Source organism: Muscardinus avellanarius, assembly GCF_963383645.1.
Source record: "Muscardinus avellanarius genome assembly, chromosome: 3".
Classification (NCBI taxonomy): Eukaryota; Metazoa; Chordata; class Mammalia; order Rodentia; family Gliridae; genus Muscardinus; species Muscardinus avellanarius.
Genome location: NC_137788.1, coordinates 5,016,668 through 5,041,296, shown reverse-complemented (window position 1 = coordinate 5,041,296; position 24,629 = coordinate 5,016,668). Strand labels below are relative to the sequence as shown.

General features: G+C 44.6%; 1 protein-coding gene across 6 annotated transcripts in view; it reads right to left on the bottom strand.

Moving 5' to 3' along the window:
* CAMTA1 (calmodulin binding transcription activator 1) overlaps window positions 1–24,629 on the bottom strand; it is a gene marked incomplete at both ends in the record, with an annotated part of 865,599 nt that overhangs the window by 815,789 nt on the left and 25,181 nt on the right. For all 6 annotated transcript variants that reach the window (XM_080693322.1, XM_080693323.1, XM_080693325.1 and 3 more), the window contains 2 exons: window positions 13,676–13,794; window positions 18,426–18,495. In XM_080693322.1, the coding sequence (XP_080549448.1) occupies window positions 13,676–13,794; window positions 18,426–18,495 (189 nt within the window). The remainder of the gene's footprint in view (window positions 1–13,675; window positions 13,795–18,425; window positions 18,496–24,629) is intronic.

The following is a 24,629-nucleotide window of genomic DNA, read 5'->3' as shown; positions in this document are numbered from 1 at the left end:
AAGATGCCCACGCCGCGCCCCAGAACCCATGGTCTGCTGAGGCTGCACACTGCGTCGAAGATGCTCATCGGCGGGCCTCACAACACGGAGATTTTCCTGGACTGCCCGCCCAGGTGGGCTCCATAAGGCCACAGGAAGAGGAAGCTAGGGAGGGAGGGAGGAGCGGTCAGGCCATTCAGATGTGACAATGGAAGCAGGGCCCAGGACTCCACGCTGCTGGCTCTGAAGACGGAGAAGGGGGCCGCAAGCCAAGACGCGCAAGCAAACTCGAGACAGTGGTACAGGCAGGGAGTCAGACTCTCACCTAGGGCCTCCGGAAAGCAGCACGGCCCTGCCAGCCAGATCTGTCTGGCCTACAGAACCATAAGATAACAATCTGAGTTGTTTGAACAAGCCACTAAGTTTGTGTCAACCTGTAGCAGCAGCAAACACAAAACCGATGCTTCCCTGAAGCCTGCTCTCGAAGCGTCCATCTCGCGCCACTGCCCCCATCCCCACTCCTGCTGGCTCCTCCCCTCACCTTCTACACCCAGGGTGACCTCACCTAATCTTCAGCTCCTGGCTCTCCAATTCTCATCTCTGATAAGGCCTCTCCCCACACTCTGGACCGCTGCCTACTCAGCATCACCACGCCCAGAGAACTTGCTCTGCTCCCCGCCCCGCTGAGCCCTGTCCTGCCTCACCTTCCTGGTCTCAATGAGTGCTGCCACCCACCCAGCAGCTGAGGCCACAGCTCACCCTGGAGTCCTCCGTCCTTCCCTACACCCAATCCTAGCAGGCTTGGCAGCCCCACTTCTTAAATACATCTGCTGATCTGCCTCTCCCTCTTCAAAACTCCATCCTACAGCGCTCCCTCCGGGCAAGCACATCCTCATCACCTTAAAACCCATCGTTCTGCACGGCACCGCAAGGCCCAGCCTGCCCAGCTCATCTCCCACCGTCTCACTGCACGCCAACCAACCGCGGCGCCTTCGACAGTCCTCAGACAAGCACGTTCCTTCTCAGGGCCTTCGCGCAGACTGTTCTACATCCTCCCGAGGCCACTGGCTTTCTCTCATCGTTCGGATTTCAGCTCAAACGTTACTTCCTAAAAAAGGTCTATCCATCGCAGGACTCACCTTTGGGTCCAGCTCTATTTTCTTCTCAATGCTCCCTGAAACTCTTACCTGTTAGTTTAGTTATGCACGGTTTGCCATCCTCTCTAAACTAGAAGCCACAGGAGAACAGGACTGTGTCTGGTACCCTTGGCATCTCCAAACAGTGCCTGGTATAGAGCAGGCCGTCAAAAATATTGCTGAATATGTAAGGTGGCATGAAATAAAACAGAATATCCACACACCGTGGATCACCAAAGAGGTCTACAACATGATTATGAAGTAGAGAAAAGCCAGGTTACAAAACGACATGTGGAACCTAATCTGGGTTAATAAATAAAAACAGGTATGTGCCCACACCCACACGAAAATCGGAAGCCGCAAGTCTGTGCTGCTGGTGGGATCAGGCTGGCCTGGGCAGCTCCATGAGTGCTGTGCTGCGGGCACTGATCCACAGGACACCACGCTCGGACGCACAGGGAGGGCCTGCAGCCAGAACCCGGCCGCCTGGCCAGGCCTCCCCCAGCCTGGAAGCCCGCTGGCACACAGCACACCCGGCTCCCTCTCTCCTCCACGTCACACCCGTGGGCTTGCTGGCTGCTGTGTGGCTGCTGTGTCCAGCCCTCCAAATGAAGGACCAAGTAAGCGCAGCCACTTGAACAGCAACTCGACACCCCACCTGGACTCTCAGCCACCCAGGAACAGTCCCTGGGCACCCTCTCGGTGCGAGCACCGTCCCAAGCTCATGGGATCCACCAAGAACTTACAGTCCAGCAAGGACAGCCAGACAGTAAACAGCAGAGAGATATAAATCACCCGGTATATTAGATAATGATAGATGCTAATTCCAAAACACTTACGTCTCACTAACCTCATTTATGAAATAAAAAATACATAATTACCACACAGCAGGTTCTCTGAATTGCTTGAGGAATGAATTGTTAAAAGTTATCAGAACATGCTTCAATATAAAAAAATTGTATTAATAATAAGTAACATAACAAAAAATGATTCTTGAAGAACCAGAGTTAAGAAGTTTCAATTTTGCTCAATACTACAAAAATAAGATTTTAACACACACATTAACAAGTCTTTTCTGATACCAGAAAAGAGGATCTGCTGCCACACAGCTTTAAGATGTATCAGGAAAACAGGAAAATGACTCTCCTTGGACCTGAGTTTACAGATCCCCCGGAAAACTTCACACTGCTGTAATGCACCGTTTCTCAGACAGGGGAAACAGATGGCATTTGCCCAGCCTTCCAACTCTTTTAACTTTTAAAAAGGCAAATATATCTAAGTGCATTTCTCCCTTCTCTTCTGGAAGATGTCCCTCTGCAGCCTTTCTGAGTAAGCTCTCCCCTGCCTGTGAAGGAGCCCCTGGGCCAGCCTCTCTGAGGAGCTTCCTCTCCCCAAGGCGCACAGGAAGGCAGGATCCTTCACGCCTGGGCCTTGGCATTCTAACCTCCCCCAACCAGGTAGCACATGGTGATCTCCTTAAGAGAGAGAGCACACTCCTAGTACTTGTGAGCCTCAGACATGAGGATCGCAGGTTCAAGGCCAGCCTTAGCAACTTAGGGAGGCCTTGTGCAACTCAGTGAGATCCTGTTTCAAAACAAAAAATAAAAAGGGCTGGGTAGGTAGGATGTCCCTAGGTCCGATCCCCAGTACCAAAATAAATAAATAAGAGACAGACAGACAGAGTTCCCTGTATAAGCTATACACAAAACGATGGCCTCTCCTTTCTCAGAAGTCTTGGCCTGGCTCAAGTGCTCCCTGGTTCCCAGCCCCTCTGATCACCTACTCCTCTTCTGACTGACTTGGTAGACAGGTGGTACCTCTGCCCAGGCAAGCTACTTTTCTACCGACTTGTTTGAAGCTTTCTTTTCCCTTTGGAATTAAAATGAAATGAACACAGACCTAAAGGAAGTCTCGCAGAACTGTACCTAGGTTCCACCACAGCACCTGGAGGACCACGCACGCCGACGCATGCACACAGGGTTTCTCATCCAGCAGGGATTTCTTCGGGGGGGTTTACAGTTTTTTATTTGATTTCCCAACTTTCTAAAAGCATTAACACTAGAAAACTAGGGTTATTTTTTAGAAACTTCTTTTAAAACCTTCAAATAGGCTTCATAATTACCAAGATAATTGAATTTATCACTGGAAACATTTGGTAGGTGGATGGGATAGTGAGCCAGATAAGAAGGTAAATTACAGCCGGACGTGGTGGCGCACACTTGTAATCCCAGCATTCGGGAGGCTGAGACCGGAGGATGGCGGTTCATGGACAGCCTCAGCTACTTAGTGCTACTCAGTGAGGCCTTCTGCAACTCAGTGAGACCCGGTTTCAAAATAAAGAATAAAAAATAGATAGGGCAGGGGGTGTAGCTCAGAGGTCAAATCAGATGCCCCTGGGTTCCATCCCCAGACCCACAAAAAAAAAAAAAAAAAAAAAGGTAAATTATCCCATTCAGCTTCAAGGTTCTCCTGGCTTCAGTTTCTTGGGCCAAATGAAGATGGAATAAGGGGAAGAAAGACAATGCCTTCATGCTACAGCCTCAAAAAATATCCAAAAACTCAGAATATGCCTCCATATGCCCCTATCAACACCACCCCTACTTTTAAAGGCTCAAGATACTGACACTGTGTGTATAAACGGCACTGGTGTGTGTATGTGTGTTTGTATGGATTGAATCCAGAGACATTCTACTCAGACATTCTCTGAGCTACACCCCCAGCCCTATTTTGTTTTTTATTTGGAAACAGGATCTCACTAAATTAATACAAGCCTCACTGAGTTGCTGAGGCTGGCTTTGGTCCTCCTGTCTCAGCTCCCAAAGACTGGGGTTACAGGCATGTGCCACCAATTCCAGCTTTACTAACAGATACTTTAGGTAAGTATCCAAAAAAGGAAATAAAAAAAACCTTTACATTTTGTGACCTTTAGGTATTTACTAGCTAAAGCATGGGGAAAAAAAATTCTAGGAAACTCAATCATATCCGCCCCACAGCCAACGCGCCCCAAATATGTCAAGAGTGACACAGAAAGAGCTAATCTACGACGAAGGTCAAGTGAAATTAATTAGAGTACGCATAAACGCTGAGCATCTTTAACTCAATTTCACAGGAGAATGTTCAGAAATGCACATTCTCAGGGCTTACGAGGGGCTAGAACAGACACCTGAACAAAGCCCAGCGATCTCCCGGTGATTCTGACCAGCTCAAGCCTGGAGTCCTCCAGGACTGATTGGCTGAGGAATGCCAAAATTGGCTAAGGAATGCCAATTTTCTAAGTGTTCTCCACTGTCCACGCCGCCCACCTCCCCACAGAGCTCCAATTCTCCTCTGCAGAGGTCACCATCACCCGAAGTCTGCACCATTACTGCAGTGTGGAGATGTTTCTGCACAGTTTTAGTGTGGGCCCAACATCATCCTCGTTTGCGCTATAAGGGTTTATGTTTTTGTTTTGTGGTACTGGAGATTGAACCCAAGGATGCTCTACCACTGAGCTACATCCCTAGGCCTTTTTAAGACAGGCTCACCGCAAGTTTGTGATTCTAGCCAGGTGTGATGGCGCATGCTTGGAATTTCAGTACCTGGGAGGCTGAGTTTGAGGACAGCCTCAGCAAGTACTGAGACACTCGTCAACCTAGTGAGATCCTATTTCCAAACAAAAATAAAATGGGGCTGAAGGTGTGGCTTGGAGACAGAATGCCTGTGGGTTCTATCCCCAGTATAAAAAAATAATTACCATCCTCCTGCTTCTACCTCCCAAGCTGCTGGAATCCAGTTGTGCACCCCTACCCCCACATGGCAATATTAACACTTATTAAAAGCAACACAATGATGATGTGGAATAAAAGACAACATCTAAATTAACTCCAATACTAGACGAGTGTAGGAACGTGTGGACAATACTGAAGAAGACCCCTGAGACCAGAAGAAATGCTGCCCACCCGAGTACGCAAACCCCACCAAGCCCAGAGACTGAGTAAGGAAAATGTTCTGAAGTCAGGAAATGATGGTGGTTGCACACTTTTGTGATTATACTAAAAACTACTGAATTATACACTTTAAAAAATAAAAATAAAGCTGGGCATGGTGTTATATGCCTATAATGCCAGTACTTGAAAGGCTGAGAAAGATTGCAGGTCTGAGGCCAGCCTCAGCAACTTACTCTGTGGATATACAGAAACCTACTGAACTATATACTTTTAAAATAAAAATAAAGCCAAGTGCAGTGGTACACACTTGTAATCCCAGTACTAGGAAGGCTGAAACAAGAGGATCACAGGTTCAAGGCCAGCTTCAAAAACTTAGCAAGATTCTCAGAAATTTAGTGAGAGTCTTTTACAAAAACAAAAAAATTAAAACACGCCAGGCGTGGTGGCGCACGCTTATAATCCCCGCGCTTGGGAGGCGGAGACAGGAGGATTGCGGAGGTTCCAAGCCAGCCGCCCTGGCTTAAGAGACCCTGTTTCCAAATAAAAATATAAAATAGGCCTGGGAATGTAGCCCAGAGGTAGAAGGGCTTCCAGAAGCCCCAGTACCACCAAAAAAATAAAAATAAATTAAAAAATAAAACAAGTTTGGGGTATAACTCAGAGGTAAAAGCATCCCTGTATTTAATCCCCAGTATTACAATAAAAGAGCAGCTAACAGTAAACAGACTCCCAGGCTGGACTCAAGCCTCCCTAGGAGGAGGCCCCGCACTTCCAGACACCTCTGAAAGCAGTAATTATCTCTACAGACAGCTCTCGAGCGCCACCACTGAAGACCCGAGGGGCTGAACAGGTGAGTGTCCTACATCTAACGTGACGCTCACCTGATACGCGGCAGAGCCGCGCCAGTTCTGCATCCTCCCACGACAGCACCATTCCCAGTCCAGGCTCTGGGTCCACGGGTTCACAAGACACTTTTAACCTCTCACCTTAATTTATGATCTGAAAATATAGCACCTATAACATATATTCTAATGCAAAAGATTCATTGTTCAATCTTGTAATTTGTGATTACATTTGCCTTGGTACCCAGTAGTATCATTTAAATCATTCTTTGGCTAATGAGAAAAACCAAAAGCGAATTTATGACTTAATGATATGTGTAGCAAAGCCTACCACAGACTTAAAGAAATACTTGTTGCGCAAAAAACCAGCTTCTCATTGGAGGAGGGAGGTGGGGCACGGCAGGGCACAGGAGAGACCAAGTGCCACGTTCCAGAGAGCCTGCCTTGCCAACAGTCAGCGTGAAATTCGCGTTCAGGAACAATTTAGTTTGGACAAAACATTATCTATCATATTAACTAACATTATTCATACAAATGGTACTGATTTTGTAGTATCTAATTATATAATGTATGTGTCTAAGTTTTACATCTGCATGAGAACTCCAAGAATTCAGGCTGAGTTCTTTGTGGTCTTAAGTATTTCATTAATTCAACAAGCAAGTACTGAAGGAGGACTATATGCCAGGTATTTTCTAGGTGCTAAGATAAAATCATTTGGGCCCACACTGAGATGGGTCCACAGGAACTTTCTTCCTTTATAGAAAATTTTCTTCAACGTCTTAGTCACATTGTGTGAGTATCACTCCCAGCGGAGAGTGTGCTTCTCTTCCAGTTCCTGCCTTTCCTGAGCAGTCTCCTTCACCTGCCTGCCACCACCAAGTAGGACGCTGCCCGGCACTTCAATACAGCCTCTCTCCCTCCAGATGGAAGGAAAGCCACACCCCACAGGCTGCACTTACTTGCACTTGGGCGTCCGCTCACCTCACTCCATGCTACTAAGATGAACAGATGAATCGCAGGTCACCTAACTGTTACAAAATTATCCCACTTACTTTGAAACTAAATTTCATACACTTGGATATATTTGTATTCAAAAGTCAAATGATATCACTTTTTTGTGTGGTACTGGGGGTGCAACCCAGGGGCATTCCACCTCCAAGCTATACCCCAGCCCTATTTTGTTGTTGTTGTTGTTCTTTCTTTTTTTTGAAACAGGGTCTCACTGAGTTGCAGAAGGCCTCACTAAGTAGTAGCTGAGGCTGTCTGCAATCAGCAATCCTCCCATCTCAGCCTCCCAAATGCTGGGATTACAAGCGTGCGCCACCACGCCTGGCTTGATATCACTTTTAAAACCTGGTCTCTGTTTGCTGTGCTCCCATAGATATTTTCATACCTGCAACTTGACTAGAAAAGCCCTGTCTGGACTCAGAAAGTAATCTGGGATCATTCAAGGTCTGCTAAAAGCTAAAGAAAACCGAGGCTTACTTCAGAGTTAGCTAACCTTCCAGAACAAAATGCACTCCAGAATACATGCCTACGCATTGAGCTGCAGCACACACCTAGAACACCGCTGCCCCGCAGAGTCTCAAGTTCAAGGCCAGCCTGGGCAACAGAGCAGAGCGAGACTGTCTCAAAGCGAAAACGTAAAGGGGTGTTGGGGTGTGGCTCAGTGGTAGGACCCCCCTGGAGTCCATCCTTGGTACCACGAGAGAGAGAGAGAGAGGGAGAGTGTGTGTGTGTGTGTGTGTACACAAAAAAATGATTAAAGAAATTTTAAAAGGTGAGATGGTGCCAGGGATGGTCGCACATGCCTATCTATAAAACCCAGTAAGGAAGCTGACAGGTTGATCAGAGGTTAGGAGATTGGCCTCAGCAACCTAGAGAGACCCTGTTTCAAAACAAAACAGAGAAAAAAAAAGCTGGGTGGTATAGCTTAGAAGTAGAACATCCCTGAGTACAATCCCCAGTACAAAAATAATAATAATAATAATAATAATAATAATAATAATAATAATAATAATTCCCATGCTCTTACAAAGTTCTTTTTTCCTTACCTAAACACAAAAAGCTGAGGGGGAAAGTACTTAGGATTTAAAAGGATAATTTCCCCCCCCAAAAAAAAATAAAACAAGCAATATAATTATACTCAGGTATTTTTCTTCAGGCTCTTAGGTATCCTGCTCTCTCCATAGTTATTTTAACCATCTAAAATGTATTTTTAATATGAAAATCCCTGAAGCTGCTGACAAGTAAAAACATGTGGTGCCACTTTTAAGAATCAGTATAAACTAGAATTCTATTTTGTTTGCTTCCTCCACAGAAACTTGTACCAGAGGAAAAACAAACAAAAGAAAGAATATTAATAGTTCAAAAATAGTAGCACACAAAAATGATGTGAACATACTTAGAGCAAACATTCTCATTATAAAGGCTGCTGGTGCTACATTAGCTTGGCTTTGGAAGAATGCCATTTCAAATCTAGATCCGGAGACTCGGGAATGCTGCAGTTATATTTTAAGTCAAACAGCTAATTAATGACTAAACAAAAGAAATTTCAGTCTGGACAACATATATGGAGTACTAATACGTGTAATTATAAAGTAGTCATTTGTGCAATCAGAAAGTGGCATTAGCATAATTACTTCTGGCTCTGGGCCTTAAAGTATCAACTTAAAATGCAGCAACCTTGTAATAGTTCACCTAGTAAAGATGTGAATACCGCCAGATTATGAATGAAGAGTTGCTTCCATTAAAGAACATGCTCTGTGGATAATATATTCTTTCTTCCCTGCCCTGGAAATAAAAATCAGGCCTAACCCTCGAGTCATACAAAGGCACAAGGTTTCTACTTTTAATATGTGCTCTCCATGGTCCAGAAGCACACACTAATATTTATTATTAAATATCAAAACTATTTCCCAAGTGGAGTTTGCCGCTTTATAAAAGTCATCATGCAAAAATACACTCCGTTTATATATAATATTTGAAGAGCAATTGCATGTACAAGCCAAGTGATTCTATAAATTTTAAAAAGAAGGCAGAAGAAGTTGCTAAAAAGCTGCAAGAGCTTGGAAAATCCTCTTGAAATATTCAGTGGGGCGGAACAGAAGGGGACATGAGCCTCAGTCAGGCCGCGGGGGCCGGCCTCCCCAGATCTGGCTGCAGGAACGCGACGCAGCATCGCCGCGGCACAGGTGTCCTTGTCCATGATGTGAGGACAGTCACACCACCTACCGCAGAGGACTAACTCCAGGAGTAAACGGGACTGTTCGTGGAAAGGACTCCCGAGTGCCCAGCATACAATAAACGTGGGCCTCCACAGCTACTGCTGGAGTCCTCACCATCCCTTTATGGTCTTCAAACCCAGGGAACAGGGTTTGTGGTTAGGAAAGCATAATGCAAAGTTGACTTATTTTTAGATATATTTAATTGATTTTGCAACTGCAACAACAGTCAAGAAGGCCAGGAAATTTTATTTTATATGTGTTCCAATTGGTCAGAAAAGGTTAAAAATAGCTTAACTAGCCCGGCGTGGTGGCGCACGCTTGTCATCCCCGCTCTTCGGAGACTGAGACAGGAGGATCGCACAGGATCAAAGCCAGCCTCCACTGGCTTAAGAGACCCTGTTTCAAATAAAAAATATAAAATAGGTCTGGAAGTGTATTCCAGAGGTAGAAGGCCTCTGGGTTCCATCCCCAGTAACACTAAAAAAAGAAAATAGCTTAGATGAAGGATCTCTCTTATTTTATCAAAGTTTCCTTCCAAAGACTTTCAGCTTCACAAACGCTTGCCACGAACCCACAATATTAGTTCTCCTTTAACTCCTTCTAGTTCAAAACTACATTCCAGAATGGATTTGCTGAGTACACTAATGAGGTAAGACTTAAGGAGTCTTGTTTAAAAGCCTAGAGAATCTGAGTGTGGTGGCACACACCTGTGGTCCCAGCACATGGGAGGCTGAGACAGGAGGATTGTAGGTTTGAGACCAGCCTCAGCAATTCAACCAGACTCTCAGCAGCCTGTAGAGGCCCTGTTTTGAAACAAAAAGTGAAAAGGGCTGGGGTATAGCCAGGAGGTAGTGCACCCTAGGTCCAATCCCCAGGACCAGCAAAAATAAATTTAAAATAACAGTAAGCCGGGCGTGGTGGCGCACGCTTGTAATCCCCGCGCTTGGGAGGCTGAGACAGGAGGATCGCACAGGCTCGAAGCCAGCCTCAGCTACTTAGTGAGGCTCTCAGCAACTTAGTGAGACCCTGTTTCTAATAAAATATAAAATAAGTCTGGGAGTATAGCCCAGAGGTAGAAAGCCCCTGGGTTCCACCCCCAATACCACACCAAAAAAAAAAAAGTAATAACAAATAAAAGCCTAGACAACAACTCACAGAATGAAAGCTTCTAGGAATTAGTAACATAGAAAAAATTAATCAGAAACAGGCCTCACCAATTACGATTAATCATGCAACCCCTCTCTACCTATACTTCCTCATCTCTAAAAGGCACTATTATCCACCTAACAGTATTATTAAAAGGCTTAGAAATAATTACAGAAAGCACCAAGTCACCGCAAACAAAGGCACTCAATGAATAGTAACATGAGCACACTCATGCACACAGGCACACACACAGAATACAGCTTTGAGCACACGCTCATGCACGCAGGCACACACACAGAATACAGCTTTGAGCACACGCTCGTGCACGCAGGCACACACACAGAATACAGCTTTGAGCACACTCTCGTGCACACAGGCACACACACAGAATACAGAAGCTGGGTTTTCTTGAATAAGTGCAAATATTTAAACACAAGTCTGAGTAAAAGAATTCCTTAACAGTCCAGGAGTCACATTATACCCAGGAGTTCCACCATACACCCAGCAGAGAGAGAGAATGAAAGAACATGGGAGACCCAGAAAGATGACGGCTGCCATTCTTCACGGGGTTCCAGCGCCAACCCTCCCGGCAAGCACGCTGTGCGGCGCGAGATGGAAACATGACTGCTGGGGACTCAACTGCTCCCGGCCACCTGCCTCTTCCGGTGTGAGCCCCTCGTCCTGGGAAGTGGGATATAAGGAAATGCACTTTTGTCCAACATTGCTTCCAAATACAGGCTACTTCACACGGCCCTCGACCAAAACAGCCATCTCTTCCAGCTGGAGAAGGAAAGGGGGTGCTGAGGAGGGCAGGGCAGCTGCACTTGGTGAGTGAGTCAAGGATCTCACGGCAGTGCTGATTCAACAGGATTTTCCTGCACCTGGGATACAAAGCCTGGGGGGGGGGGGCCCTTCCAACTTGGTGTCCTAAGAGTCTGATGAGCGGCATGGGGCGCACACCTGGAATCCCGGTACTTGGGAGGCTGAGACAGGAGGGTCACAGGTGGGAGGAGCCTCAGCAAGTACTGAGACTCCCATCATCCAGGAAGACCCTGTTTCCAAGTAAGAAAGCCAGGCTGGGGAGGTAGCGCAAAGGTAGAATGCTTCTGGGTTCAATCCTCAGTACCATTAAAAAAAAGATTATTAATGCTGACAAAGGATGGCAGGCCAAAGAATGCGGGCAGAGCAAGTGCTCAGCAGGAGCAAAGCGCTGTGGCCACCGATTTCCGTGCTCCTTCTGCTTCCCCAAGCCAGCTCGAGAAGAGAAAACCCAGCAGTGACAGCGTGTCCTCACCACAGAACTGACGACTCCTAGTGCAAACTTTCCTTAGCCACACCGTTCCTCTATGTGTTCTAAAACCAAGATATAAACATGAACCACACACACAGTCCTTTACTTAGAAATCCCAGCCCACCCTTCAGTCCAGTGCTCTCCTAAGCGTTTCTGCCAGTGGTGAGCTGACAAGGGGCAGGACGCTGTGTGACTGTCCCCCTCCCAGCTGCGCCACCTCCTGCTTTCTTCAAGGTGCGTCTACAGCCGCAGTCGCCTACACGAAGCAATCCACCGTTTCTCAACTATACTCCCAATTTCACGTTTTCACCGGTGATTGGGGAAAGATGCATTTTTCTCTCTGTGACCTGGGAAATAGCAACCTATGGTCTCCACCAAAGAAGCGTGTGTACCGGGCTCCCGGAAGGAGACACAGAGCAAGTCCCTTTCTCTTACTGTCCTCCTCTATAATCCTTTGTTGGTGTTTTACAATGTATCTAATACACTAGGAAAGGCGAACAGGTCACTAATTTACAGGTGGAAAAATGTCTGAAAGATGAAGGGCATTGTTCAAAAGTTCCAAACATGTTTTAAAGCTATGGATCTAAATTAGCCTACCAACTAAGTTTCTGACACTGCTACATTCTGAAAGCCACCAATTTTAACCACTGGGCAATTTCTGGTTTTAAATTTAATTGTAAATTATAATTACATTGCCAATATCATATAACACTGCAAAATGCCTACTATATGTTTCTTTAATAAACTAGAGCTAATGTATAGTATGGTATCAAACTTACGTTTCAGGGAATCTACTAAGAAACACACTGAGTTTTTAAAAATAATTCATAAAGTAGTAGAGAATTACTGAACGGCTTTCAAATTATACTCTATTGCTGGAAAGGGGTAACAATCCATGATTAAGACTAAGTTTCAGCATTTTTACTTTGTTTTCAAATCTAATGTGTTTGAAACAGTAAATAACTGATTTACACCCACAGGTCTCTAAACTAGCCAATACTTGGCAAAGCAAAAGTACTCTATCGCTAATTCAAATAATCAAAAGATGTAATACTTTAAGAGCGATTAGAATCAGTTAAGACAGGGTGGCAAAGCTCTAGGTTTCTAGCAAGTATTCAAACCCGTAGCTTTGATAAGTAGCGAGGGCTCTGAGGTGGGACCTCCCACAGGGGAGAGCGTTCTGGCCACCAAGTGGCAGGAGAGAATCTCCCAGATCAAGGTTCAGTAAGCAGCACTATTTTTCTCGTGTCCTAACAAAACTGAATGCCACCAGGGGTGGGGCTGTATCTAACCTAACTTGGAAGGAAACGTTGAACCAATGCACTTAGACCACTTGGCAAAATCAGTACCCTCAGCCATGAGGTACAGAAATACGATTCACAAGCTGAGGGACCCACTTCTTATCTGCACACTAAATGGCTATGACCCTAAGGTGAAATGAACACGTGCTCAATTCTCAGCAGCACACTAGCGACTACTGCCCTACATTACTCAGATTTCAAAATAAAAAAGATGATAAAGCAATGCACTCCTAATATTAAGACTCCCAGATTAAAATTTACCGAAACCAGGAACTTCACCCAAGGAAATACTTTTGTTCATTCTACTCCGTCAATCTACTTTCTAACTGGAAGCCAAATAAAAACTCTAGGAAAAATCTCTATCATTAAGGTTAAAGCAGTTAATTTCCCAAGCAAATTTTCCTCATCAGAGAGAACTAAAACTGTTTTTCTCATAAGAAGCCCATCCTTCCCAATTCTACATAAACGATACTATTTTCTATAAACACTGGGGCTACAAATGTATTAATTCATGACAACACAGAACTGAGATTTAACTGAGATGCAGGCAGGGTTAGCCACCAAAGCAAGACACCAAAGAGCAAGAAAAGATAAGCACAGAAACTTGGTGCCACCTTAGTTTAGTCAGCGTGCACATCTTTCAACGCAAGCTAAGCAGATCAGAGACAGCTCAAGATGTTGGATTCTGTCAAATCAGATTAACATCACTGAAAATTTCCTAGCTGATTATTTGTAATTTAAAGATAATATAAAGTAGTGCTTTGCAAAAGAACCTTAAAATTTTGCCCTTAAAATAATTATACCCTTAAAAATAGAAGTTTATCTACCTCATTAGTGTTCCAACGGTGCCTCTCTTTTGGTAAACTTGAACATTTCGGCAGACATTCAAGCAGCTTTTTCGGTAAAAAGATTTTTACATGACTACTATTGCTGTTCCCATGATCATCTATAAAAAAGAAAACAATAAATTCAGAGAAAATAAGAGAAAAGCCTCCTTTTAAGTACACCAGCAAGGTCAGAAACAGCAGCTCAGTTTAGCTGCTGTGCGATCAAGATCATCAGGGGCCACTGTTCCTCTTAGTAACACCTGTCTACACACTTGTCAGATGGATGGCAGCAGAACCTGGCCGTGAGGTTCTAAGAGGACCACGCTCTGCTCCATCACGAGTGAGCAACGCGGGCTCTCCCAGCGGCTGCCCAGAAGCAGGACACTCTTCTAAAGGCTCTTTTCCCATGTTTCCATGAAACACATCACTGCAAATGCCTTAACCCCCCAAAAACCAGAAATCTTTTACTAACCAGTTGAAAAAGTTTCACTAAAGTTTTAGGTAAGAATTATAATAATATATGATGATTTTATTCATAAACTAATACTATTTCATCCCCTAGAATACAAATGAGATTTATCCTTTCATAAGCGAATCACAAGTCTTATAAATATATGGAGTCTAAACCTGCAGTTAGCTACCAGGTAATACAACCTGGCCTTTCTAGCCTGAATCTAAAAACATATCACTTTAATTAACATGATTTACATGTAGGCTGCTATGGAATTAATGTATTTCATCAAAATGTAACTTCTAAATGAGCTAGAGAAAAATTAATTACTTTTAGACTAGGCAATATGTCTGACTCCTGATGATCAGACTACCCAATGCTTTCTAAAGAGATCATTTCCTTATACAAATGGTCACTTATTTAGCTAGTCATCTACTTACAGATCGTCTTCTATTCCATTCCTGTAACTCCAACCCTTTGCCTGGCTCAAAATTCCCTGCCAATTGTGGCAAACTTAGGTCAAAGCCTCAAATACCCCCTCAAAAAAATGTTTAGTGTTAAGTGAAATACCCAATACATATGCAAAGGGTGCGATGCATAACCAGGTATAAGGAGCAGCACATTAAAACATAAAGGACTGAAGTTGCTACAGGAAGACTTTGATCAACTTTTTCTGATATCAACAATGTGTAGTAAGATGCTGCCAGCAGAGTTAAGAGTCCAAAATTCTGACCCAGTTCTGCTACTTTTTGTGTGACCTTGGGTAAGTTACTTAATATTTTTTTATTTTCTCAAATCATTGAAATATGTAGAGAGTATCTATTTCTCCTTCCAGCACAAATCCGTGTAAAATTTACTGTCATCCACTACTAATGCCTTACATTTAGCGGCCTTACATAGGTGTAGAGGCATTAAGTTAAGTGTTCAAAATGAAATACAGTGTTTTCCCACTTAAGACGATTTTGTTTCTCATAGTCTAAACATATTGAATATGTAAGGTCAGAAAGTCCTCTCCAAATATTTCTCATCTGATTAACACATTTCTTCTCATGGAAAAGAGCTTACAAGGAAAATACTGGACATAGAAGTAGTCTAAACAATTTACTACATCACATAGAATATTGTACAGGGATGAACTTGAGAGTTTGGGCATGCTAAATCATTTTGGGTCCATGAACTACATAACCAATTGAATTATAACACCATCATATATTTCTATAGCAGGATAAAAACTTGAAATATTTAAAACTTGACTGTTTTTAAGAATCTAAAGTTTTAATTTAATAGCAAAATAAGATTAATTTTTTTAAATTCTTGCTTATAAACCAGAAGAAATTGTTTGACTATCAAGCACACACGATGAAGCCTTTGTAATCTTATGTGCTCTGCACGCTCTCCGCACTTCACCTCCTGAGGGAGGCGCAACGGGCCATAAAACCTTAAAGCACAGGAGCCCGAATCACGTGAGTCTCCTCCTGCCTTTCTCTGCCCCTACGGTGATTTTATTCTCATCTTTTTAAGATACCCATGATGTATACAATCTTGAAAGTAGAGGTGAAATTCTAAAATCTATACTCAATGCAGATATTCTCTCTTTACAGGGTATGCACTAAGCTAGGTACTCAATGGATGGGCTGGATCCGCACTACATGTGAATAGCCATATCTCTGTAAAGCTTTGCGTTTAAAGCGGAATTCTGAACACTAATGAATAAAATATTAAACCAGCTTCTACATCTGTGATCACAACCTGATGTTAGTGCCCTGTCCTTCTAGCCTCCGTAAGGAACCTGCTGCCCTGTGATAAAGTGTGTGTGTGTCTGTCTGGCTGGCTCCCTGTCTGCCTGTGTCTGACTCTTCAACAGCACGACTGTCTGTTAGGAAAAGCTTTGGTCTTCCACTCTGACACCAAATCAGGCCGTAGTGATTTGGCCCAAAGGCTTTCAAAGAGGAAAAGCAGAGCCGCTGTGTAAGCACTAGCGCGGTCAAGTTTCCACTACAGCCCTCCAGGGGGATGTGCAGCCAGGGTGAAAAAGGAACACGCTACGACAGGCCAATGGGTTCCCTGTAATCAGTTTTTAAACTGTACCACTTCCAAAATGTTAGCTTTATGCTGAATATATGTTGGATGTCTTTAAGAAAAATAATAATGGGTAAATTCTCCCACTGTGCACTATAAAGATGGCAATTGCAATGCTGGAAAAGTAATCAGAATCTCAAAAAGACAAAATTTTATAGCTCACACTATTAAATTTGGTATTTCTGGCTATAGTATGAGTACAGAGAAACTTTGCTTTTGTAATGGAAGAAACTTACATAGCGATATTGTATAAAAATGTGCTTTTAATTAAAGCTGTTTAAGGTTTTTAGAATAACTATAAATGATTAAATAATTAAGTACATGTGCCAGTTTGTAAATCCTAATAATGGTGTCTTGAGTTAACAGTAAAATTAAACACTGGTTTCAAATGCATCTCAGTATTTAGTCCAAACAGTTAAAACTCTGACACCGCAAACCGGGAGTGTCAGCTGAACGACAGTGAAACATTTCATTATCACTGTCTAGCAAAATATGCACATGTGATATATGACTTTACAAAATAATTTTCTAACCTATTTCACAATAAAAACATAACTAGTGACGCTCTTGAAATTGACAGATGATTTGCTTGGCTGACAGCTATAATTCTAGAGAATGAACCATCTTTCTAAGTCAACCTTCAAATAGTTTCCAAACGGTAATTTTGTAGGCATACTATAATTTAACCAAATCTTTTAAGATGCACAAAAAAATGCTCGTTCACTTAGTTAACAAGACAAAAAGCAGAATTCTTGCCTTCAGTTTTGTTTCTAAAAATTGAGATTTACATTGCCAAATCCTTTATTTAACCTGTCCCTTGAGCCGTGCTTTTTGGCCTGTTCCTTGGGATATGCTGTGACGTCTACAAGGTAAATTACAACTATATTAACTCTAAACTAGAAATGATACATATCCATTTTCTTCTGATTCACAATTAATAAAAATTAAATAATTTTTATTCTATGATGCTGAACATTGTTATTCAATCAGGTTAATTATGATTAATCTCTCAACCTCCAGCCTGAACTTTTCAAACCAAGTTGGGGTAACAGTATATCCAACTGCTAAATCTTATTGGGAATACGTCTGTTCAACACCTTCGAGTGGCAAACTTAAAAGGAAGCTCTACGATTTTGTTTAGCTCTAATTATTATGTGCTTAGATTTAATTAGTAGGAGAGGAACTGATTCAGAAAAACAGACGCACGTGCTGTGGCATCCAAGCCGGCTCAGCGCTCACAGCAGCAGACACTGCCATGGCTGACCTGAGACCCAAATCACTGCCCTCCGAAATAAATGCTAGCTAAGCACCACGTGCCAAGCATTGGTCAGGATCTGCATTAAAGTCTCTAAAATGAATCAGACCCAGTTGGAATTACCCAAAAGAATCTTTTTAAGATCAAAAATCGTAATTTTTAAAAGTAGAAAAACATAACTGGCTTTGCTACTTAACAACGTCTCTTCTCACAACTGTACGGCCATTGCCTTTTATCCCTCCTATCTTCAGGGTTATTTTTCCAATTTATCTTTCTGTACATCTGCATTTACATTTTCAATCTAAAAACATGCGGGAGCAGATAAAGCACGGGCATGGAGCCCTGCACGCCTTCACTTCGGCTGGGGTCTGGGGGCATCCACTCTTGCTGTATTTCACGCAGTTCCGACGAGCTACATGTGGGCACGCGAATCTCTCTTCTAGCACTGACTGGAGGGTCACGCCTGTGAGACTCTAATATCTCAAGACCCAGAAAGGACTTTATGTTGTGCTCTCTCATTGACGCATTAAAGCTTAACTGCTCCCACCGCACAGGTGAGGAAGCTGAGGCTGAGAGTGATTTGCCAAGACCCAGGGCTCCGAGAGCTCCACTGGGATTCACCCGGGACCGCACTCCTCCCGCCATGGCGACTGCTCCTTCTCTCTGCCCCTGAAGCTGGACTCCAGAACCACAGAACTGTTCTGTTACTATCCCACATTAGCAGGCTGCTTCGACTGCTCCGTGTGATCGCACCCATTGCCTCTGGAATCCTCACAAAACCTTGATGGGAGTTTTCTGCTACCCCGGAGGATTAAGTAACTCATCTAAGATCACACAGCAGCTGGAGGCAGGGTCCGGGCCCTGAGTCCTGGCTGAGCGGATCCGCTGCTCTGTGCTGGAGGGGTCACTCTCGCTGCCGCTGCCACGCCCACCCCTCCTGTAAGTCAAAAGCTTTTCAATCCTACCTTCTATAGGTGGCACGGTGTTGAGAACACAGTAGGTGCTAGTTCCGCAGAATACACTTTGGGAAACGCTCTAAGGAAACAGAAAATAAAATGTAAAACTAATCTTTGAAAAGAGATATATTCTGGCTCTTCTGTGATATTCCTGCCAAAGATGCAAAACCTGAATCTAATCATGAAGAAACATCAGATAAACGCAAAATGGGGAACGCTCCACAAAATACTGGCCTGCAATCTTCAAGTATCAAGGTCAGCAAAGTCAAAAAGGACTGAGAACTCTTCTGTATAGTAAAGGAGATTAAAGAGACAGCAACGGACCCCAGGGTTCTGATTGACTCTTTTAACAAAGGTTGCTGCTGGGTCAACAGGTCGGAGAGAAGTGCCTCGATGCTGGTGCTCTGGCTCTGGGTGCCACGCCGTGGTTCTGGACGGTGCGCTCGCTTTAAAAATGTATGTAATAGAGGACTTAAGAGGGACAAAAATACTGACAACAAACATCAGGAATAGGAACTCTTTGTGCTGCACGCTTTTTGTTGTTGTTTTTATTTTTTGGTGGTCCTGGGGTGGAACCCAGGGGCTTTTCCACCTCCGGGCTATCCTCCCAGACCTATTTTATACTTTATTTGGAAACAGGGTCTCACTAAGTTGCTGAGAGCCTCACTGAGTAGCTGAGGCTGGCTTTGAACCCGTGCGATCCTCCTGTCACAGCCTCCCAAGTGCTGGGATTACAAGCGTGCGCCACCACGCCCGGCTTTACATCTTAAGTTTTGAAACCACTTTTACCATGCAGCACAGCTGGGCGTGGCGGCGCAGCTTGTAATCCCCGCGCTTGGGAGGCTGAGACAGGAGGATCACACGGGTTCGAAGCCAGCCTCAGCCACTTAGTGAGGCTCTCGGCAACTTAGTGAGACCCTGTATCCAAATAAAATATAAAAAAGGTCTGGGAGTATAGCCCGGAGGTAGTAAAGCCGGAATACTCGTGTGATTTTTTTAATGGGACACATGTGTTTTACATAGAGAAAAGAACAACCAATGTCATATTCATTTTACAGTCAGTCAATACCAACAACATTAACCATTTCCCAGCAATACACCCAACACCCAACTCATACAGAAGAATCTTCTCAGTGCCAACCGGCTGATCGAATATAATCAGGTGGAAGTGAAGAAACAAGGCCCCTCTTCTTAGGCTACTTCACTTGGATAAAATTAAAGTTGTCATAGAGAAATTTACACAATGGCAATTTTAAAAATAAAAAAATTCTTCACCCGAGCATGGTGACACACTTATAATCCCAGTACTTGAGAGACTGAGACAGGAGGATCGCAGGTTCGAGGACAGCCTCAGCTACTTAGTGAGGCCCTCGGCAACTTAGTGAGACCTTGTTTCAAAATAAAGGATAAAACAGGACAGGGGTGTGTAGCTCGGAGGTATCTGGATTCAATTCCCAGTACAGAGACAGGGAGAGAGGAAGGAAGGGAGGGAGAGAAGGAGGGAGGGGGGAGGGAGGGGAGGAGGAAGAAGAAGGGGAGGGAGGGGAAGGAGGGGGAGGGAGAATGAATGGATGGATGGACGGACAGACGGATGAATGGATTTTCTTTGGCTCTTGCCAGCCAATTATTTTCAGTCCTGATAACTCTGGTTGGATGTGGTGGTAAGTAAAATTTCTGGACCACATATTTATATTAGAAAATCAAAGATGGTTCACAAGTTCAACAAGCACCTTTTACATTTTATATTTAAAAATACAAAGAGCTGAGCTCTACCACTTACTGGCTGTGCCTGGAAAAGTAACTGGACCCTTCCCTGAACTGCCTCACGGAAGAGCAAGAAGACACTGCCCCGCCTGCTGGAAGAGCAGGTGGGGAAGCGAGTGAACAATACAAACCCCAGTGTCTTCAATCCAAAAGGACCGTGCGATACAAAGTGTGATTGCTGCTATGTCGATAAAGATAACCTCTAACAATCAACATTTTCTAAAAACTGATGGCTTCAATTTTCATGCCAAAAAGAGTGTTAAAACCTGACTAAACTTGACTTCCATAAATTTTTAATTTTCCTCTCATATCTATGATCAAGTGCTTCACAAGTCAAATTCTTTTCAAGGCCCATATAATAAGTCTTTCCCCATAATATAACTCCTAGCTACCTGGAAAACCATCAGCTCCTTAATTCTTTCTGTTCTGTTCCTGAGAAATTCTTAGCCGAGGACTTTTACTGTCCCTCTGCATTTGATTTGATCATTGTGGACAGATGACGGGAACAGCCAACATTCGTCTGAGTTTCATGCAGCTTCGAAGCTGACACCTGAAGTCCTGTGGGGTTAAAATGAATGTCTCAAGCTGGGCGTGGTGGGCACCTGTAACCCCAGTACAAGGGAGGCTGAGACGGAGGATCGCAGGTTCAAGAACAGCCTCGGCAGGTTCAGTGAGACTCTCAGTAACCTCGGGGAGGCCCTGTTTCAAAATAAAAGTAAAATAGGGCTGGGAGCTTAGCTTGGAGGTAGAATGCTCCTGGGTTTCATCCCCAGTATCAAAAAGAATTTTTTTAAATAATGTCTTACAGTCAAGGTTTAACATTTCCTAGATTCTCACCACCAAAAAATAATCACAAGATGACTTTTTATACATCTTAACAATGTTCTTACATCAGCAGTATGTTTGCTGAGGCACACTAATGAATGGCTTTACAAAAAAGGATTTTTCACAACCAACTTCAAAAGTCTAATGGTAAATAAGAGAGTGGTAAAATATTACAAATAGCCAAGAGGAAAAAGAATGAAAATTATACACATAACAAAAGCATGGAGGAAAGCAACCAAGCTTTGCCCCACAGCAATGCACAGCGAACTGCACCAGCAGTGTAAGAACTCACCAGAGCTGAGAGTAAAATCTGCATGCTATTCCCACAGCGGGGCGTCACTGTCATCCCAGCATTTGGGATGCTGAGACAGTCCACTGAGACCCTCAGTTACTTAGGCCCTTTGCAACCCAGTGAGACCCTGTTTCAAAAATAAAGAATAAAAAATAGGGCTGGGGGTGTAGCTTGGAGGTAGAATGCCCCTGGGTTCCATCCCCAGTACCGAAAAATAAATAAGTAAATAAAATAAAACTCAAGGTCTGCCAAGCAAATAAGTAAAGCATAAGAAGAAATGGCCACCTCTACTTAGATACTCCTGTCCAGGCACTGTGCAATGAACCCTCCCAGGACTACACTCGGCCATCTCAAGATGTCTGTCTACGATACCACAGGGGCTCAGCCACAGAGGAAGGGGCACAGTCCCAAGCATTCGCGGGCTGGAGGCTCAGTGCAGCTCCCCGACTCCGAGTGGCCCATGCTGAGACCCATTCTGAGACATGGGCCTCCTCGGACAGCACAGCAGGGAGGAGAAGCGCAAACCCACAGAGCTGTGGTCCACACCCTCCCTCAGCAGCCAAGTCCCACTGGCCCCTCAACGCACCCAAACCACTGTCCTTCAGGAAGCCTCTGGCCCCAGGGTCAGGCAGCCCTGTGTAGGCCTCTAAAACGACCTGCGCTTCCCTCCCACAGAGCACGCCACGCCCCTCATTATAACTCCTTCCATTTGGTCTACAAGTAAGAAAGAGCGCCTGCCACGCCCCGGACACTCCAGGAGAGCTGGGGTCCAGCCATGAACGGGCAGGCCAGGGCCTCCTCAAGGGGCAAGGCAGGCATAATTAGGACACCCGAAAGGGAAGGAAGCAGGGTTGGCACGTCACTGTGAAAACACTCGGTAGGATGCTTTAAGTTGCTCCCGAGTGTAAAACCACAGTGGAGTGAGGGGCTGCTTGAGAGCATCGAGACCCAATCGCTGCCTCCAAGCTCAGCCTCAGGGGCATCTAGGGAAGTTCTGGTTTTAATTCTGATTCCCAGTCCTGACCACCTGGGGGATGTCTGGGGAGAGGACCCAAGTATCGGCATTTTAAAAAGTTCCCAAGTGCTCCCAAGGTGACAAATAAAACAGCGGTGAAGTTCTAGGCAATCCCCGGCTTTCCCAGTTTCTTCAAGAGTGAACTGAATGCAATCCCCACGCTTGGGAGGCGAAGACAGGAGGATCATGCCACGCTGGCTTAAGGGACCCTGTTTCCAAATTTTAAAAAGGTATAAATGTAGGTCTGGGAGTGCAGCCCAGAGGTAGAAGGGTTTCCAGAAGCCCCAGGACCACCAAAAAAGAAAGAGTGCGCTGGAAGGGCGCCCATGCACATGAGGCGGGCTGAGGTCTGGTTTGAAGTGGGTGCTGGCTCACAGGTCTGAGCGGGCCTGAGCTCCGCCTCCAACAAGCCCCAGGTGACACTGACATCATGCTCATGAACACCCCTGCAGTACAGAAGATCAACCTGAAAGCTCGGCCATTTGATAAGTGATCTAAAAAAGGCCCTTCCAGCTGGGCGTGGTGGCCTCCACAACCTAGTGAAACCCTGTTTCAAAGAATAAAAAATAGAACTGGGGGGGTGTAGCTCAGAGGTTGAATGCCCCTGGGTTCAATCCCCAGTACTGCAAAAAAGAAAGAAAAAATCCTCCAGTCCTGACATTCCTCAACTGCGTAATTTGATAAATTATTAACAGACAAAAAAGCACTTCTGTCTGCTAATCCACACTACAATACAAAACTATGCCAGAGTATTCAAGCAAGAGCAATAGGAGAAACTACAGAGGTGCTCAATTAAGTACCGGGAAGCCGGGCGTGGTGACGCACGCTTGGAATCCCAGTACTCCGGAGGCTGAGCCAGAAGGATCGCAGGAGGGCAGCCAGCCCCGGCAATGCAGTGAGGCCCTCCACCACTTAATGACATCCTGTTTCAAAATAATAAAACTGCGCTGGGAGTGTAGTTCAGAGGTAGAATGCCTCTGGGTTCAATCCCCAGTAAGACACACAAACACACACACACACACGTATCTGCTACAAGTACCCAGGAGTGGAGAAGCCAAGCTCTAGAAAAGCCATCCTCAGCTTTCACAAAGCATGCTATCTTAGGTGAGACAATACTAAGAAAAATAATGAAAAGGTAGTGCGTGGCCAGCCTAAAGGCTAACCTGAGGGCCAGATGGCAAGTGAGAGACGCAGTAACCACCGGGCCCCGAGCAGAAGCTCTTAGGTAGGACTACGCGGCATCCACTTGTCCCTCTCAGCACTTTCAGGACATATATGTACACCGTTTGTGGAAAAGAGATGAATGGAACAAATGCTCTGTGATGAACAGTGGTAAGAGGCTCTGGACAGAGAAGTAGCACGATGGAAACTGTATTTACAGTTCTTTGAAATAAGGACTGTAGATGTTTAAGTCTCCAGAGTACCTTTAAAGGTAACTGAGGATCCACGTAGCTTATTAAATCAGAGATGGAGAGAGGCCATATTGAGTGGATAAACCACTGTAGCAATTACAAGTGATACATTAAACTTTTGAGTCACTCCTTCTACTATGACTTAGACTGATTCTTGAGATCCACGGCCACTGCATACAGCACCACACATAATCAACTTACAGCGAAGTCTGAAATTCTTGGCGGCCTCACTAAAGTCACCAGCTTCACGCGGCATCCTAGGCTTGGCACCCAGATCAGTTAGACGGGCTAACTCACGGAGCAAAGTGCGCGACGTTCAAGTATCTCAACATTCACTTCTGGCTCGGGTAAAGTTCAAAGCAGGCCCCCAGGCAGCCAACAGCTCTCCTCCAAGCAGTGGCTCTGGCACTTAAGCAGGGGACTTCCTAGGTCACCAGGCTCCTCTGCACGGAGCCAGACGAGGGAAGGGTCATACATGTGCCCAGAGGCTTTAGGGGCCAGGCCAGGAAGTGGCACACTTCTCTGCCCTCATTTCATGAGGCCTCAATGCCAGCGCTAATGCAAGGGAGGCTGGGAAATGCCCAGGAAAGGCTAGGAGTCTTCACAATGCTGTCGGTAAACTGTCTTTAGTTACAGAAAAGTCACTCCTTTCAGAGATGTCTTGTGCCAAACCACAACTCCACCTTTAATCCCTAAAACTACTCAGCATCTAAAATTAAAAAAATGAAAAAGACATGCTTTGGGAACACTCCATAAAAATCAGGTTAATATTATCTAAGACTGGATAACCAACACATGCAAGCAGCTTTAAGCTTTTTCTGAACCAAAGGTTAAAAAGGGAACGTGCATGTGTATAATACAGTACAAAATTTTCTGTGCTCACATATTACCTCTTTATAAGAAGA